The following is an 18,774-nucleotide window of genomic DNA, read 5'->3' as shown; positions in this document are numbered from 1 at the left end:
CATGTCTCTGCTTCCTGGAGCTTGTCTTGGCCAGGACCTGTTTCTCTGTCCCCACATCTCCTCCCTCCTCACACTCACAGACCCCATCCCACCTGCCACGTCCACAGCTCTGCCCTGCAGACACCTCCTGGCAGCAGAGCTCTGCCCAGGGACATCTCTGTGTGGGCAGGGGTTAATGAGCAGCTCAGACAAGTCCCAACAACAAATGGGGTCTCAAGGCCTGGTGCACAACGCAGAAAGAAATTCCCATTTCTCCCTGCCCACCCAGCAAAACAAGAGGACAAAACTCACAGCCCAGATTTCTTCTCTTTCAGGTGAACAGTTCCTTGACGTGCTGTTTCCAGAAGGAGCCTCTGCAAATGTTGTGGGGGTGATCTGGAGCTGGGAGCAGCCCTGACCCACGCAGTTCCCCCCTGCCAGCAGAAGGAGCCTCCCTGGCTGGGGGTCACTCCTTCCACCCACAGCACCTCCCCACAGTGCCGTGGGGAGCTCCCTGGGCAGGCTGAGAGCTGACCCTGGCAGACAGCAGAGTCCCTGCTCTGCCACACAGCCCCTGGGGGGCAGGGACCGTGCTCTGAAGGGCAGCCCTGGGCACCCCTGCCTGCACACCTACCTTCACACCCCGCAGGTGTCCCTGAGAGAAGGCAGCCATCATGCCCGGTGCATCTGGTGGGGCAGCAGGGAGTCCCTCACCTGGAGCACATCCTCCTCCTCTACACTAGAGAAGCTGTTGGGATCCTCGTGAAAGACTCTATGTGCTGTGGGGTGTTCCAGCTTTCGGATAGCCCCCCCGAAACACCAGCTGCATTGCCCTGAACCCAGAGACTTACCATGCAGATGACTGTAAAGGCTTCTTTTCCAAGAAACTCTCAGCTTCCTCCCCTCCAGACTGGCATTAAGCTCTCTCAGCCTCACTTCTCTCCCCTTGGTGCCTGCAGGCAGTGCCCTCAGCCCTGCTGTGTTTTGCAGAGGAGCTGCTCCTAGGAAGAACTGTCTCTCAGCAGCGCTGCCCTCTTCAATAAGCTCTCTCCTTCCCAGGAGCCCAGCGCAGCTCAGCAGCAGGGGAGCAGCCCAAGGCAGCCCTTTCTCTGCCCCCTCTGGCCTCCCTCCAGGTGTCCCAGGGGCTCCAGGGGAACCTGCTGCCAAACAGGCTGAAGGACTCACTGATGTTCCCTCCCTCAGCTGGGCAGTGACACTGACTGCCAGCTGTGTCTTTTCTCCTATCGAAAGAGAGTTGGGCATGAGAATAACCTCTATTCTCCTGTCACTACACAGGACACCTGGAAGGTGAGAAGCAACGATCTAGTTTCTCCAAGTTGGGGAGATGACTTTAGTTGAGTGAATTTAGACATTTCATTCTGGATTTCTTATCCTAGGGATAGAAAGACATTCAGAATTCTTTTGTCCAAGCCATTTCTCTGCTCTGAAGCAGAGCCTTTGCATGATGGCTGAGCTCAGTACAGCTGCTTTTCAAGGACAGCACAGAATCATGGAATCATTTTAGTTGGAAAAGACCTCTAAGATCGTCAGGTTCAGCCATTATCCTAAAACTACCATGCCCACCATTAAACCAGTCCCAAGCACCACATCTATTTGTCTTTTGAACACCTCCAGGAATGGTGACTCCACCACCTCCCTGGGCAGCCTGTTCCAACGTCTAACCACTCTTTCAGGAAACAAAATTTTCCTACTATCCAATCTAAATCTCCCCTGGTGCAGCTTGAGGCCATTACCTCTTGTCCTGTCATTAGTTACTTGGAAGAAGAGACCAACACCAGCCTCACTGCAACTTCCTTTTAGGTACTTGTAGAGAGCAATAAAGACTCCTCTCAGCCTCCTCTTCACTAGGCTCAACAATCCCATTCCCTCAGGTGCTGCTCATAAGACATGTTTTCCAGACCCCTCCCCAGCTTCATTCCCTTTCTCTGGACCCACTCCAGCACCTCAACGTCTTTCCTATACTGTGGCACCCAAAACTTGTCATGGTACTCAAGATGTGGTCTCACAGTGCTGAGTACGGGGGCATGATCACCTCCCTGCTCCTGTTGGCCACACCATTGCTGATACAGGCCAGGATGCTGTTGGCTGCCTTGGCCACCTGGGGACACTGCTGGCTCATGTTCAGCTGGCTCTTGACTAGCACCCCCCCCCCCCGGTCATTTTCTGCCAGGCAGCTCTCCAGCCACTCATCCCCAAGCCTGTAGCGCTGCGTGGGGTTGTTGTGACCCAAAGGCAGGACCCGGCACTTGGCCTTGTTGAACCTCATGGCATTGGCCTCAGCCCATTGACCCAGCCTGTCCAGATCCCTCTGCAGAGCCTCTCGACCCTTGAGAAGATCAACACTCTTGTTTAATTTTGTGTCATCTACAAACACGCTGAGGGTGCACTCCATCCCCTCATCCAGGCCTTTGATAAAGATCTTAAACAAGACCAGCCCCAAAACTGAGCCCTGGGGAACACCGCTTGTGACTGGTTCTCAACAGGATTGAACTCCATTCACCACCGCTCTCTGGGCTCGGTCATCCAGCCAGTTTCTAACCCAGTGAAGAGTGCACCTCTCTAAGCCATGAGTCGCCAGCTTGTCCAGTAGGATGCTGTGGGAGACTGTGTCAAACGCCGTACTGAAGTCCGGGTAGACAACATCCACAGCTTTCCCCTCATCCACTAGGCAGGTCACCTGATCACAGAAGGAGCTCAGGCTGGTCAAGCAGGACCTGCCTTTCATGAACCCATGCTGGCTGGCCCTGACTCCCTGGATGTCCTGCACTTGCCATGGGAGCGCACCCAAGATGAACCACTCCAGAATCTTGCCTGGTACTGAGGTCAGGCTGACGGGCCTGTAGATCCCCAGATCCTCCTTCCGGCCCTTCTTGCAGATGGGCGTCACATTGGCAAGCCTCCAGTCTTCTGGGACCTTCCAAGCACAGCAGTAGTCCACATTGAAACTCAGTCTGCAACAGAAAGGCAATTCAAGGGCATGTAAATAACGAGCTGTTACGTTACTATTTCAGAAGCTGTTAAAAAGGAATCCAAGATACTGTGTGGCCACTGCTGAATTTAGTAAGGGAGAGATGTGAAATTCTCTGCGTCCTCTTTGCCTCAGTCTTCCCCAGCAAGTCCTTCTCCCGGGACTCTGTGACTCGAGGCAGGAATTTGGAGGAGAAGCACCAGTAGTGGATGAGGATCAAGTCAGGGGTCACCTGAGCTAACACAATCCTTACCAGTCTTTAGGACAGGAGGGGTGGCTTCCCAGGGAGCAGAGAGAACCGGCTGATGTCACAGTGAGGCCATTCTCCACCATCTTTGAAAGGCCATGGAGATTGGGAGAACCTCCTGGTGACTGGCAGCTTAGAAATGTTGCATGCACCTTTCAGAAACGGCCAAGGGTTGAGCAGGGGAACTAAAGGCTCTACCCCAGAGTGTGTCCATTTCTGTGTGTCTGAAGGAGCAGGTGAGGGGATTTACCCAGGGTAGCTTGTGCCTGTCCATCCTCTTTGCTTTCTGTGAGGAAAGGACGGGATTGCTGGACATGGGGAGAGCAGTGGTGGTCTTTTACCTGCAAGTCAACAAGGCGTTCAACATCATCCCCTGCAATACTGCTGTGTCCAAAATAGGGTATTACGGTCTGCCTGGGTGGAGAAGCACATGTCTTTCAGCTATGTGTGTCTAAGAGGCAGAAGCCCAGAAACAATCCAACAGTGACAGAGATCAAGTCAAGTGTTACTTAGGTAAGGTCAGCCCAACCTTTAGGAGCCCATTGGAGCAGACAGGATGAGTCCAAGGCTGTTGATAGACAAGGCCAGTGCCATAGTAGGGCTACTCTGGTCCAGTTGGAAGGTCTCCATGACTGGAGAAAGCAAGAAGTGAATCTCACACACGCCTTCTGAAGAGACCCAAGGGCTGAGCAGGGCAACTACAGGCTGCAGGGACAGAAGCCAGGAGCCACGTGGGCGGGCAGCAGCTCTGTGGAAATGGCCCTGGTGGTCCTTGATTATCATCAAGCAAAACACGAACCAGCAGCAAAGGCGGGCAACAGCCTCCTGGGCTGTAGGAGCAGGAGCGCAGCCACAAGAAGGGATTGTGTTCCTCTGCTCAGCACCTTTGACACCACACCCTGCACCACGACAGGGAGACAATGGCAAACAGGAACCAGTTCACTGAAGGGCCACTGAGGTGGCAATCCTCCAATTATCCTCCAAGTGCTCGGGTGAATTCACTATCTCCAACAACAGCAGTATTCGTGTGCCTAAACACCAATATCTGCAGCAGAGCCATCTGCACCAGGGTAGCCCCTCTGGGTGATGCCAATGCAATCAGCATTTGCCATCCACAGCGTGATACCCAATCCACAAGTCCCTCTCTGAAGCAGTTCAGATGAAGGGTGGCCTTGCAAAAGCCACCCTTTGTGTCACCAGGTGGCATGGACACTGCTGTTTCCCTCTCAGAGTGTGGCTGAGGCTGGATCCCCTTCTCAGGACAGACTCCTTGCCAGGAAGCCACAGCCATGAGGGCAACTCACCTGGCTCCTACCAACACTTCACTCAGTATCGGTTTTGATTGATTTGGTACTTTTCTGGGACTGCTCCTGCACAGACAATCACAAACAGACAATCACTTCATAAGACATGGTCAAAAAGGCCCTGCTGTGTCTAAGAAAGCTCACCATGAGCTCTAGAGGCACCAAGGAAGATTCTAAAAAGCACCAGGAAGATCTAAAAAGCTCAAGGCCTCTTCTGAAGAGGAAATGGCCCTGAGCAGTAGTCGTTGGTCATGTGTAGGTGTGGGAGAGAGGGTTGGCGGATGTCAGTGAGAAATAAGGAGATTGCTGATGGCTTTATCAAATCCTTAAAAGGCTGTCCAGCAATAGAAAATAGGTAGAGGAGGAGGAGGAGGGTTTTACTGGAAACATAGCAGGAAGGAAGGCCCCTCCTGTGCATGTCAGGGATGATACAGATGTTTCCAACTTGCGTGCAGGCCATGGAGATGGGGAATGCCCACTGCTGGGGGTGGCTGGGTTTAGTCATCCTCATGAGCTGACCAGCACCCTTGGATGCAACACGTCCAGTCCCATTGAGTAGAAAGGGTGTGGTTTGCTAAGGGACCCCTGGCTTGATCCCCACCCGCCACTGGTTGTTCTCCAGAGTCCTGCCTCACAGCTCAAACGCCTGGGAGACCTTGCTGGTGGTAACTGCAGCAAAGAGGACAGACTATCCCAGATCTATCTACATGTATTCTTACCTAATGTAGGAGTAGTCCTGTAGGATCTCTGTTTCTTTTTCAACTGTTCCTGATGTAACAACAGCTCGTCTTGGTGCCCTTGAATTCCCTTTTGGGTTTCAACTGAGTTTTGATATGGGCCATTGCTGTGCCTGGGGGATGCTGTCTTTGAAGGCAAGATGTCTCCAGGCACACTGTTAAAATGCTTGGGCTCTTCCTTGGTTGAATGGTCAGGGGGTGAGTAAAGACCCCGCTGTGATGCGCTTTGTGTTCCCCCAATGTCGGCAGCTGTTAGACAGAAGAAGGGACAGACCTTGCCTCTTTGGCGGCATCTCTGATTGATGCCTCTGACTGATGGCAACCATCAATGGCACAAAACACCAAATTGCACTCTCTGAGGTGCCATCAGGGGTGTCTCTAGCACACCTTCCCTGAATGAAAATTGCTTTTCCTGTAGGACCTCTGACTCCTGTGCCAGCCCTGGCATCTCAGGTAGCTCTGTGGGCCTGGACTGGAACTTTGACTTGAGTAGCTGCTCTGAATCATGTCACACGACGTGGGGCTGACCATGAGACAACTGCCAATGCAGTCAGTGAAGATCTAGTAAGTCCACCAGATGGAGAGGAGGAAGAGAGACACTGAGCTCTCCCTGTGGCACATGACTCCATCCCATCAGACGAACAGCTCTACAGGCCACCCTGAACATCACAACAGGGACAGGTTCAGATGCCCTTTATTGGGGCATCAGCTGCCATTGCAGTTGGCCAAAGGAAAGTGCCAAGAGCCTTCAAGAAGAGGCCCCCAGATGTTGTCCTGTCCCTCTATCAGCCTGCACATATCTTCCATCTGTCTCTATTACCTGCCCATACCTTTGACCACCTCTGTCACCTCAAGTGTCACCAGAAATCTGCATATGAACACCACCCTCCTGGCCTCCATCGCCATTCATTACCATGGGAGCTGAGACCAGGAGCTCCCATGCAGGTGCCTCTTTCATGCAGACCTGAAGAGAGGCCAGGGGAATCCACCTCCTGCGGGTTTGTGGTGTGCGTGGGAGGGAGCTGAGTCCCCTTCCAGCCCCAGGGCTCCTCTCCCGGGATGAGATGCCTCAACCCATTCAGCTGAATCCCTTCCCTCAGCAGGGACACCCTGTGACTGTCTGCGTGTCCTGCCTAAGGATGGGGCAGGAAACAGCTGCCCAGGGAAGTGCTTGCTTCACTATCCTTGGAGGTACTTAAAAGGCTTGGTTTGCTGGTGGACTTGCTAGTGGTATGTTAACGGTTGGACTTGATGATGTCAAGGTTCTTTTCCTACCTAAATGATGCTATGTTTCCATGAAAAGTTGGTATTTAGACCTAAGTCTGTCTCTCAGCAGGGCAATTACACCGGCAGAAAGAAGTATTTCTGCCCAGCTGAGGGAGGGAACCTCAGTGCTGACTTCAGCCTGTTTGAGAGCAGGTTCCCCTGGAGCCCCAGGGACACCTGGAGTGAGCCCAGAGGGGGCAGAGAAAGGGCTGCCTTGGGCTGCTCCCCTGCTGCTGAGCTGGGCTGGGCTCCTGGGATGGAGGGAGCTGCTGGCAAGCGGGCAGCGCTGCAGAGAGACAGCTCTGCTCAGGAGCAGGGCTGGGGGTGCTGCCTGCAGGCAACAAGAGGAGAGGTACGAGGCTGGGAGAGCTTAAAGGCAGTTGGGAGTGGGAGGATGCTGAGAGCTGACGGGGGGAGGAACCTTCCCAGCCCTCTGTGTGGTAAGTCTCTGGGTGCAGGGCGATGCAGCTGCAGTTCCTGGAGGGCTCTGCTAAACCTGGTACATCTGACAGTTCCTGGGATCTGTCAGGAGGACTCTCTTAGTTTCGGTGCTCTAGAGGAGGAGGAGGTGCTGCAGAGCAGGGCTTCCCTGCTGCGCCATGAGAGGGACAGGGCCTGAGGCTGCCTTCTGCTGCGGATGGTGGTGGAGGTGTGCGTGTGGGTGTTTAGCCAGGGGTGCCCAAAGCTGTCCGTCCGAGCAGGGTCCCTGCCCCTCAGGGGCTGTGTGCTGGGGCAGGGACTCTGACACCTGCCAGGGTCAGCTCTCAGCCTACCCGGGGAGCTCCCAGGGTGCTGCAGGGGAAGCTGGGGGTGGAAGGAGCCACCCCTTGCAGGGCAGGGTCCTGCTGTCAAGAGGGTGCTGTGTGGGTCAGGGCTGCTGACAGCTGCAGAGCAGTGCAAGACATTCCAAGGAGACTTTTCCAGAAGCACTGAAAGGCAGGGGCTACCTGAAAGGGAAGGACCCTGTTAGTCTTCTGCTCTGGGTGGGCGATGGGACTGAGAAATTTGTGCCTCAGTTGAGGAGGAGGCACTGAAATGCCACATCTGTTCCTCTTAGAGGTGCAGAAACCAGGCAGTATCGGAAACCAGCCCAGCGTGGCTGACAGACAGCACCAGCATGGCTCTGGCAGCCTCCTCAGGGCTGCTCGGAGGTTCCCATCAGAGCCTGCACCCAGGGAGCTGCCCCTGGGCAGGGCCCTGCTGCCGGGAGGGGTGTGCAGGGCAGAGCTGAGCCCCCAGCGGGTGGGATGGGCTGTGGGAGCAGGGGCAGGCAGGAGGGGTGGGGGCAGAGAAGCAGCTGCTGGCAGGATCAGCTCCAGGCAGCAGAGGCAGGGGCAGGGGCTGGGGGGAAGTGCAAAGAAGCCCTGGGGGAGGGCACGTGCGGGCAGCTCTCCCTTGGTCCTTCCCTGGAGGTGTCCTGTGGGTGCTGTCTGCTGGGCAAGGAGCTGCCCCTCTCCTTGGAGCATCTCCTCTGTGGGAGCCCCGACTGCCTGCTGTGCCTGTCCTGCTGGGCTTGCGAGCTGCCCCCAGAAAGGCCCAGCTCTCCCGTAGGATCCTGGGCAGTGCTGAGCCTTTCTGTGGGGGTCAGCGCTCCCCTCTCACGGTCCTTTGCTTCTCTCTGGGGGAGGTCGTGTCCTGCTCTCTCCATCACAGCTCCATCTCTGGGCTGGGGCACACAAGAGTTCACAGAGCTGCCCTTTCCCACAGGGCTCCCCTGCTCCCGTACCAGTGCAGTCGTGTGGGGCTTTTTCAAGGGGAGGTGGCGCGTGAAGTCATCTTCAGGGCAGCACGAGCGAAAGCGCAGGGCAGGTGGGAAAGAGGCTGACGGACTCTGTGGCTCTCCTGCCTCTGCCCTAAGGCACAGAGAGCTCAGCCTTTTTGCCTCTCCCGTCTCAAGACTCTTCACATTATCAGCCATACAAATGAGGATTTCCACTGTGAAAAAACCCACTCCCCAGCTATGATGGTGGAAAATGAAAATCAGACACAATTGTTATAAGGCCGTGCTCAGCCTCTGCTCTGCAGCCCAGGCTCTGGAGAGTCATGAGTGCAGGGCCTGAAGTTTTCCATGACAGGTGGATTACATCTGACAGCCCTTGTGAACGTCGGAGCTGTCACAAACCAGCTCCATGTCTCCAGTGCAGAAGAGCAAAGCTGACTGCTCAGCAGCACACAGGCAGAGGTGCTGCTCTTCACCCCACGCTCAGCCAGCACAAAGCAGAGGAAGGAAATGCATCTCAGTTGGGGGTGTTGTTGTGAAAAGTGGAGTGGCTACGCTCAGAGGAGTCTGTCCTAAATTTAATCTTTCCTTTCCTTTTCTGAGCAGTGATGCCACGCCAAGACACCGCAAATGGCCAACAGCAGCTCCATCACGCAGTTCCTCCTCCTGCCATTTGCAGACACATGGGAGCTGCAGCTCTTGACCTTCTGGGTCTTCCTGGGCATCTACCTGGCTGCCCTCCTGGCCAACGGACTCATCATCACCACCATAGCCTGTGACCCCCACCTCCACACCCCCATGTACTTCTTCCTCCTCAACCTCGCTGTTCTTGACCTGGGCTGCATCTCCACCACTCTCCCCAAAGCCATGGCCAATTCCCTGTGGGACACCAGGGCCATCTCCTACTCGGGATGTGCTGCTCAGGTCTTTCTCTTAGTCTTGGTGATCTCATCAGAGTTTTCTGTTCTCACCGTCATGGCCTACGACCGCTACGTGGCCATCTGCAAACCCCTGTGCTACGGGACCCTCCTGGGCAGCAGAGCTTGTGTCCACATGGCAGCAGCTGCCTGGGGCAGCGGGTTTCTCACTGCCCTTCTGCACACGGCCAGTACATTTTCACTGCCCCTCTGCCAAGGCAATGCTGTGGACCAGTTCTTCTGTGAAATCCCCCAGATCCTCAAGCTCTCCTGCTCACACTCCTACTTCAGGGAAGCTGGATTTCTTGTCGTCAGTGTCTGTTTAGTGTTGGGATGTTTTGTGTTCATTGTGGTGTCTTACGTGCAGATCTTCAGGGCCGTGCTGAGGATCCCCTCTGAGCAGGGACGCCACAAAGCCTTTTCCACCTGCCTCCCTCACCTGGCCGTGGTCTCCCTGTTTGTCAGCACCGCCATGTTTGCTCACCTGAAGCCCCCCTCCATTTACTTTCCATCCCTGGATCTGGTGGTGGCAGTTCTGTACTCGGTGGTGCCTCCAGCAGTGAACCCTCTCATCTACAGCATGAGGAACAATGAAATCAAAGATGCCCTGTGGAAACTGATGGCTTGATCCTTTTCCTGAAGCAATAAACTGCCCATTTTTTTCCTGCATAGTATTTATACTGTAGCACATTGCCTGACCAGCCTGTCTTTTGCATTTTTTATTGTTGTTGGTGTTTTAGTTATCTGTGATGATGTTGTCATCCCCTTTCTCATTTACTGGCTGGTTTTCTTTTCTGACTGAGTTGCTTTGTGAATGAAGACCAGAGTTCTCTGTGTGCTTAAATGAAATAAAGGGCCCTTCAGTGACGTTTTTCACCTGAAATCCTTCCCCGAAGGTCTTTTTGGAGTCGCAGGGACAGTTCCAGTGTGGAGAGGTTGAAGAGAAAAGAGTCCTGGCGTGGCAGGTCTGCCAGGGAGCACCAGCACTTGGTCTTTCCAGAGCTACTCTCTTTTCGCTTCCACGTTCTCCTCCTGAGCCCCTGTGATGGTGTAAGGCCTGAGTGCTCTGGCAGCTTGGTCACAGTGCTGCCATGTGGCTCTCTGGGCAGCTCACAGCTTTTCTGAGCGTTTCTCAGAGCCCCACTTAACACTAAACTTTGTGATCATGGTGAAGGCATTGAGCAGGGATGTGAGGATGGTGTAGAAAGTGGGGTTTGTGCAACTATCCCAGGAGGGCTGTTGTGAGCATCACATGGACCAGGATCAGAGCGTTGTAGAAAAGAGTGACACTAGTGAGGGGAGACAAAGAGTTGGAGAGGCCTTCTGCCTGCCTGCGCTGGGCAGTAGAGTTGCCCAAGGGTGGCAGCTCTGACACACACCCAGGATGCCAGCACGGGCAGGACGGGGAGAGCTGGACCTAAAAAGCGGGTTATGGAAGCAAAGAGCCGGAGTGTCACAGTGTAACTGCAGGAGCCCTCCAGCAACGGGGTGAAATCACAGCAGCGGCCCGGTACCCCCAGGGCCCCCAAACTGTATCAGGGACAAGAATGAAATGATTCCTGCAGATGACAGCAATGCCCCCCGCCAAGGTGCAGCTGCCTGCTGGAGACACACCTTCCAGCCCATGGGTCTTGCAGAGAGCAGTGGGTGGCACACAGCCCAGTGCTGCTGGCAGGGTTTGGCTCCCAGCAAGGACCACGCAGCGCATGCAAAAGGGGCGGGAAATGCTGTAACACCACTGTGAGCACAGATGGTGCTGTTCCCGCTCAGAAACCTGAGCAGCAGCCAGGACAGGGTGGGAGATCTGTAGCTGGTCTCCAGAGAGGACACATTCCCCAGGAAGAAGTCCACAGAGTGTTACGGCTACTGGTTGGCCACCACTCGCACAATGATGCTGGTCTTCCCAACCACAACCGAGGGCAAGTCATGAGAGAGGCAGAGGGACTGACGTGTAGCAGATCTCCAGGGTGGAGAAGTTCCTCAGGAAGAAATATGTGGAGCAGTGGAGGTTTGAGTCCACAATTGTGATGAGTGCAATCACACTATTCCCGTTGAGGACCACAAGGTAGATAACAAGGAATACTGGGAAGCGCAGACCCTGCAGGCTGGAGTGCTCAGAACATCCCAGAAGAATGAAGCCAAATCTAACAGTGTGATTCTCCAAGCCTTTTCTTTGGGGCATTTTCCCTAGAAACAGCAATCCAAACCACCAGCTCTCAGAGGATGCTGATGGCCTGTCCACCATCACACACACTTCACGCCTAGGGAAAGACTACAAACCCCAGCATCCACGGGATTGCAGGGTTAGGCAAGCTTGGCCAAGAGCTGCAGGAACGTTTGGAAATCTAACAGGGGTTGCTTGCTGCAGCACGGGTTCTAAAGAGAGGAAAGAACAGAATCCTTGAGCCTGAAAGACTGGGGTTTGTCACATGGAGAAAAGAAACTTGACTTTCTTTTTTAGAGGTGATTGTATTAAATGGACTACCTGGTGATTGATAGGTGAGAAAAAAGGAAGAAAATGGATAAATCTGAGGGCCTTAAAGAACAGTCTTGCTTACTTCCCTGTCCAGATCTTGCAAAAGCTGCATTTAATGAAAGAACATGAAGAAGAAACAGGGTGGAAAGGCGGAAAGGGATGCAAAGGGAGAAGACAAAGCAAGGCAAGGCTAGATAATCAAAACAAAACAAGGCGAGGCATGACTTGCTTCTTAGAGCTCAGTGAGAGAGGTTAATCCCAGCTCTCCTCACATGTAAGAGCGCATCCCCTGACGCTGTGTCCACACACAAAGGTCTGGGAGACTATCCTAGATGGGAACTGTTCATTTTTACATGGCAAAGGATGAATCCCATCAGGAGTAAAACAGGCTTCTGTCTGCCAGTGAATCCACCGACACTCATGCACCCATGGGACATTTTAACAAGACCAATAAGCAGCAGTTTGTGCAGAAATCACAAGTTTTCAGGGGGTTAAAAGGCATTTTTATGCAAGCAGTCAAGCTGCTTCATGCTGTTTTCAGTCCTGCAGAGAAGAGAGTGATTAAAATTGGGTGATCTCCCTACGATACCCCATTTTCTTGAACAGGTCAGGCTTGTAGAACTGCCGAGTGAGCCCTGAATAATTCAGCATTCCTAAACTTGCTGCTCTGTCACTTGGATTTCTGACAGCTTACAAATCTAGCTCTCATCCCAACCCTGCAATGCTCCCAGTCCCCTGCAAGCCCTCGCAGGAGCAGAGCAATGCTCTTGCTGCCTGGGGCAACCGAGCCTTCCCTTTGCAGTTCCCACCTTCCCAGAGCATAGAGACTTCTGGCCGGGCACACCTGAGGGATGGGAGCCACAAGCGAGTAGCACGGCAAGAGCAGGCTGTTTCTTGTGAAGGAGAGACTCAGATGAAAGGTGTTTCAGAATCTCACTTTGACATGAGGAAGGAATATCCTCTTTGAGACAGAGGACTGAGGATGCTGACGGTGCCTCTCCAGCTATGGCCACCTCCCTTTGAGAAGCCTTCTTAAACTCCGGTGTATTAATAATGAGAACAGCAGCTCAGAAAACGTGATAAAAGCATTCAGGTTGGCCAAGTGAAAAACACAGGGTGGTTTTTCTCAAGAGAAGAATCTGAGTTCACAACAACATGTGGTCCTAATAGTTTGATTCCTTTTCTGAGGTATTCCTGCCTCTTTCCTGTGAGTTTTGTCTGTCTCATAGAGGTGCCATGTGAAGTGTCCAAGATAAAACTGGGGTTTGTGTGAGGGAGAAGTCACCACGATTGGTTTCTAATCTACCTGCTTATTCACATAACTGTACAGAAAAATAAAATAGTTTTATTTTCAGACAAACTGTGAGATACCCACGTTATTTTTTTTTAAATTATGGTTTCAACTCAAAGCAACCATTTACCTGCAGATTCTCCACGATTTCCTGATGGCTTGGAAATGCCCTCAGGCATACAGCCTATTCCTTTTAACTCTCCAGTGTCTCAGTGCTTCACAAGCTCACAGGTGGAGCACGGTTCAGGCCAGCCTTGCTCACGGAAAACTGCCAGAGTGACTTTCTCACGGGCACAACTTTTCAGAGCTGAAGGAAACGCGTGCCAGGGAGCCCAGCCAAGCTGGACGGATGCCTGCACCTGCTTCTGCTGGAGTCTGTGCTGCAGCACTATCTCAGCATTTCAGGGCACAGCAAAGGGGATTTACCGTTGCCTGTTGTTATATATTTTCTCCCCTGTCCAGCCGAGGGGGTAAGAGTGATAGAGTGGCTTTGCTGGGCACTGGCATCTGGTCAGGCTCAAACCACCACACCCACGCAGAAGTCTGCCGATTCATAACTGCTACAGCTATGGCACACTCGATCAAAACTGCTGTTTTCTGGGGCCCCACAAGGGGATCCAAAAAGCCCTGTGGTGGGTTGACCTCGGCTGGTTGCCGGGTGCCCACCAAGCTGCTCTCTCACTCTCCCTCCTCAGGAGGACACAGTGAGAAAACAAAATGAAAAACCACCTGGTCTGAGATAAAGGCATTTTAATAGAAAGAAAACCATGAATGTAAAGGCCACGTACTTAAGCAAAACAACAAAAAAAGAGAATATTTATCCTCTACTTCCCCTCCACAGGGGATGTGCAGCCACTTCCTGGGAAGCACGGCCTCAGTGCACGTAGCAGTTGCTTTGGAAGACAAATGCCTTAAGAACGAATTCCTCCTCCTCCTTTACCCCCTTTCTCTTTGCCTTTATTGCTGAGCATGACCTCAGACGGTAGGAAACATCCCCTTGGTCACTTTGGGCCACTGCCCCAGCTGTGCCCCCTCCCAGCCTCTTGCCCACCCCCAGCTTACTGGCCCTTGGCGGGGGTTGGAGACCCAGCCTTGATGCTGTGCCAGCACCGCTCAGCCGCAGCCATCACATCTGTGCCTTGTCACCACCGTCCCCTCTGCACAACACTCGTGGGCTGTGACGAGGACAGTTAATGTCATCCCAGTGAGATCCAGTCCAAAAGCCTTTCCTGAGCTGAGGAGCAAAACCTGGGCACTTTATTCTGCGTCTGCTCTAATGAGTGGTGAGCAGGGGAAACAATCGCTTCCCTCAAATTTTGGCAAGGCTTCTCTTGGTAATTCCCGGGACACCTCCTCACCAGCAGGGCACACTGCTGGAAGAGCTTTGGCCTTCCATTCCCCAGGACCACCAGGGTCTTTAGCACAGGACTGTACCCTGACCAGACGGTCCCCACAACACTGTGCTGGCTATCCCAGGTGCCAGACCTCATGCCAGTTTTTGTGCATGTCATCAGCTTTCTGAGAAGACAGTCCTCCCACCTGCCAAGGTTTCTCCACATGGATTCCCTAAGCACCCCAAGCTGGTGTCCCTGACAAACACGATGAAGGTTGCATCCTCCAGGTCACCTTGTAAAGGAGCACCATAGAAACCGCACCGGGCCCAGGAGAGATCCCCATGCTGCCTCACCTGCACTGCCCTCCAGGTAGGGTGTGATCCCTTCGCTACTAAATCTCAGTGCAGTCAGCCAACTGGTGTTTCACCCACCTACTTGTCTACCCATGCAGACTGTGATGTCCTAACTTGGATACAAGGATACTGCAGCAGAGCGTGTCTAAAGTCTTGCCAAAGTTGAGATAAATAGCATCCACTTTTCTCCTCTTATTCACAAACACAGGTAACTTATCCTGAAGGCAGTCAGCCTGGTGAGGCATGATTGACCCCTGATTACATTACGTGCTGATCATTCTCAGTCACCACCTTCTTCCTTAGGTAGGCAGAAATGTCACCCCACGAGGATTCATTCAGGAACACTCTTCTCATCAAAGCGTGTGGGTCCCTGGCTTGGACTTGTGGCCTTTTTTAGAGATGGGTGCAACGTTCCCTTTCCTACACTTACCAGGGACCTCTCCGTCACCATGACTTTCCCAAGGGGACTGGGAACGACTTGGCTCTGAGAGCAAGGTGCATCTGAGTGCAGGGAAATCTCCACACCAGCACAGTCCCTGTGACAGCCCTCCCTGCCTCCTCCCCCAGTAAGCTCCTCCATTTGGCATCCCACCATCGGTGCCCGGCCCTGCACAGCCTCAGTTGTGTCCCATGCATGTGTTGGTAGAGAGTTGTGCTGTGGGGTCTGGAAGGTGTGGGCCAGAAGAGATACCGCACAGGGCTGGCCATGCCCTAATACAGGCATGGAGACCACCAGGAGGAAGGAGATGACCACGCAGCACAGGTCCCTCCCCACGGCTGGATTTATGGCCAGAGATTGAAATGGCTGATGCACGGGGCTGCTTTGTCCCCACTGCATTAGCGAAGCTTTCCTGCGGTGTCCAAGGAAAATGGCACAGGCCAGCTCCCCTCTCTTGCACCTCTGATGCCTTGCTTCCTTCTCCACGAGACCTGGCTCTGCACCACAAGCCCACTAGAGCGTGTCCTCCCTCTGTATGGTCACCCAGCTCAGCTGACATTGGTGCTTTCCTCTCCTCAGCACTTCGCAGCCCAGCCCAGCCCCTCCTCAGCTCTCCACCCCACCCCTGCCCTCTCCCCAGCCCAGCAGAGCAGCCCAGTCTGGGCTGGCCCCACAGCAGTGCCCACCGCAGGGTGCTGCAGAGCTTTGGGCACTTGCCCCACAGCTGCAGCCTCTCTGAAGGGGTTCAAGATCCCCAGCAGCCCCAGGGCTGAAGATGGCGCCATTGGCATGAGGAAGCAGGCGCCAGTCTCTCTCTGGCTCTCCTGCATCCATCCTGTAGGTGATCTCCCACCCCCACTGCCTTTGTCCCACTTTGCCTCCTTGCCAGCCCCGCTCCTGAGGGCAGCACCAAAACCTGAGCCCTGGGGCTCCTCAGCAGCTCACGCGTCTCTCTGGTCTTCTGACCCTGTACCTGCTGCATCTCCACTGGCTCCCACAACATTGAAGAGTCCTTGTTTCTGGATACCTGCATTTAGTGGTTTACTCTGGAGGGTGTTTCACTGTCTGAGTCCTCATTCTCTGCTCCCCCCCACGGCATGTGGCAAGTCCCCATCCTCCCCTGGTCTCTCCAGATTCCTTTCCAGAGGGACGGACATCTGCCATTGCCACTTTCATAGCTGTGGTACCTTCAAGAAGGTGACTGGGAGCTCATCTACGATCTCCACTGCTCCTGGACACCATGAGGAGATTTTTTCACTCAAGTTTTTGTGTTTAAAAGATCCCTGTGTTACTGTGAGGTTCTGCCCATGAGCACAGGGAGAAGAGAAGGAGAAAATATGCTTTTACCATCCAAATCTTTTGAGTTGTTATTGGCGGCAGCTGTAGAAGGAGAGCTCAGGCTTCAAGCACTGAACTGAGGAGATCCCCTTTATTGCAGAGATGCTATTACAAGGGTCAGAGGTGACACAGTGTCTTTCCTTCTGCAAGGATCAGACACAACAAGTCAGTTCCTCAGGAGAAGAGGCATGAAACCAAGCAATTCCCTCTGAGTGTGATTCTCCAAGGGAAAAACCCCAGAGCTTGGCCTAAACTCTGGGCAAAACCGTGGGCACTCTGCAGAGAAGGAGGCAGATTATTGCTGATGGAATAAGTACCATTGGATCAGTTTCCACACTGCTTCCTTGAGCTCCTGGTTCCTCATGCTGTAGATGAGGGGGTTCACTGCTGGAGGCACCACCGAGTACAGAACTGCCATCACCAGGCCAAGAGCAGGGGAAGAGGTGGAGGGGGGCTTCAGGTAGGCAAACATGACAGTGCTGAGAAACAGGGAGACCACGGCCAGGTGAGGGAGGCAGGTGGAAAAGGCTTTGTGGCGTCCCTGCTCCCAGGGGATCCTCAGCACGGCCCTGAAGATCTGCACGTAGGACACCACAATGAACACAAAACACCCAAAGGCTAAACAGACACTGACCACAAGTAGCCCAGCCTCCCTGAGGTAGGTGTCTGAGCAGGAGAGCTTGAGGATCTGGGGGATTTCACAGAAGAACTGGTCCACAGCATTGCCCTGGCAGAGGGGCAGTGAAAATGTATTGGCTGTGTGCAGCACAGCATAGGGAAAAGCAGTGCCCCAGGCAGCTGCTGCCATGTGGACACAAGCTCTGCTGCCCAGGAGGGTCCTGTAGTGCAGGGGTTTGCAGATGGCAACGTAGCGGTCGTAGGCCATGATGGTGAGAAGACAAAACTCGGCTGTCATCAAAAAGACAAGGAGAAAAACCTGGGCAACACATTCTGTGTAGGAGATGGCCCTGGTCCTCCAGAGGGCATTGGCCATGGCTTTGGGGAGAGTGGTGGAGAGGGAGCCCAGGTCAAGGAGGGAGAGGTTGAAGAGGAAGAAGTACATGGGGGTGTGGAGGTGGTGGTTGCAGGCTATGGCGGTGATGATGGTTCCGTTGCCCAGGAGGGCAGCCAGGTAGATGCCCAGGAAGATCCCAAAGGTCAAGAGCTGCAGCTCCCTTGTGTCTGCGAATGCCATGAGGAGGAACTGAGCGATGGAGCTGGCATTGGACATTATTTGACTGCAGGAATGGGAGACTGTTGAAAGAGGAGAAGACATTGACAGGTCAGGTCAGATTTCTCTGAGCCAGTCTTAAGCCATTTCTCACACATAACTGCCTCAAAGGCTTTTTTGGGGGGAGGGGGGGGGAACATCGATCAGTTCCTTTTTGTGAGGCCAGGATTGACGAGCAGGGGCTCTGCCCACGGGCTCCAGAGAAGTGAGACCTGTGCTATTGCAGTGGTGTCAAACAGCCCCTGCATTCGGTAGGTGTTCCTGGCAATGGGTGCTTCACTTGAGTGAGAGGTATTTGCCTCACTGACCATGTGTCCTGTCCCTATTTATTGCAGTGCGATGGAGTCAGCACCCAGACCTGCTGTGTCTGAGAGGGAAGAGCCCAGGGAGGGACCCAGCCCTTCCAACTCTGCTGTAATGAAATCCTAAGTCTGCGTTGGAATCACTCACGGCCGACACAGAACCTTTCTCCCCCCCCATTTTCCATCTCCAGGCTCTCTCCAGACATGATAAGAGCAGCGTGCCTGTGGGGGAGAATGGGGCTGTCAGTAGGTTCCCATCCTCCCCTGCTGAAGTGCCCCTAGCACGGGGGGAGGGCACTTCAACCCCTTTACCCCAGGAGAATGCCCAGGTGCCTGAAAAACTCTGCCCAGTGTCTCCTGAAGGGAGAGTCAGCTTGTTTGTAAGTTCCACACACTGCATTGCATACAGCCTCCCAGGGCCCGTGTCTCAAAGTGGATCTGAGATACCCCCACAACCCAGAGCTTCCATAAGAAAGGAAAAAAGCAGCAGGAAGAAGAAAAGAAAAACACGAAGCAATACCCTGATGCTTCTGCAAATAGGGAAAAGGAAAGAAAGACAGCTGGCACTTGGGAAAACTTCCTCCTTACACAGCAGAGCACAGCACCTCCACGCTGGTGATATCCCAGGCTGGTTGCTCTCAGTCCCTTTTCTCTGCAGAAGGAAGAAGTTTATGTGTCAGGAGAGATGCACCTTTGCTCTACTGCAGCTCTGGCTGCAGAGGAAGCAGCACCTGCCCTGGACCCCCTCGCCTTGAGGGCAGAGGATCTGCTGGGGGGGAGAGGTGACCAGGGAGGCTTGCTCAGAAGCACCTCTCTGTATTGGATCAGGAGCTTTCTGAATTCCCACTGCC

The 18,774-nt window shown here is 53.7% G+C and overlaps 1 protein-coding gene across 1 annotated transcript; it reads left to right on the top strand.

Annotated features, from left to right (window-relative positions):
* The first annotated feature begins 8,872 nt into the window (after positions 1 to 8,872).
* On the top strand, positions 8,873 to 9,787 carry LOC147412935 (olfactory receptor 14C36-like). The gene has a single exon (XM_086480811.1). It carries the CDS (start codon positions 8,873 to 8,875, stop codon positions 9,785 to 9,787), a length of 915 nt encoding a protein of 304 aa, XP_086336937.1.
* Positions 9,788 to 18,774: the final 8,987 nt, after the last annotated feature.

The sequence above is a fragment of the Leptosomus discolor genome, unplaced genomic scaffold, assembly GCF_034619465.1.
Source record: "Leptosomus discolor isolate bLepDis1 unplaced genomic scaffold, bLepDis1.hap2 HAP2_SCAFFOLD_35, whole genome shotgun sequence".
Lineage (NCBI taxonomy): Eukaryota > Metazoa > Chordata > Aves > Leptosomiformes > Leptosomidae > Leptosomus > Leptosomus discolor.
Note: the sequence above shows the minus strand (reverse complement) of the source record. Positions and strands in the feature narration are given on the sequence as shown.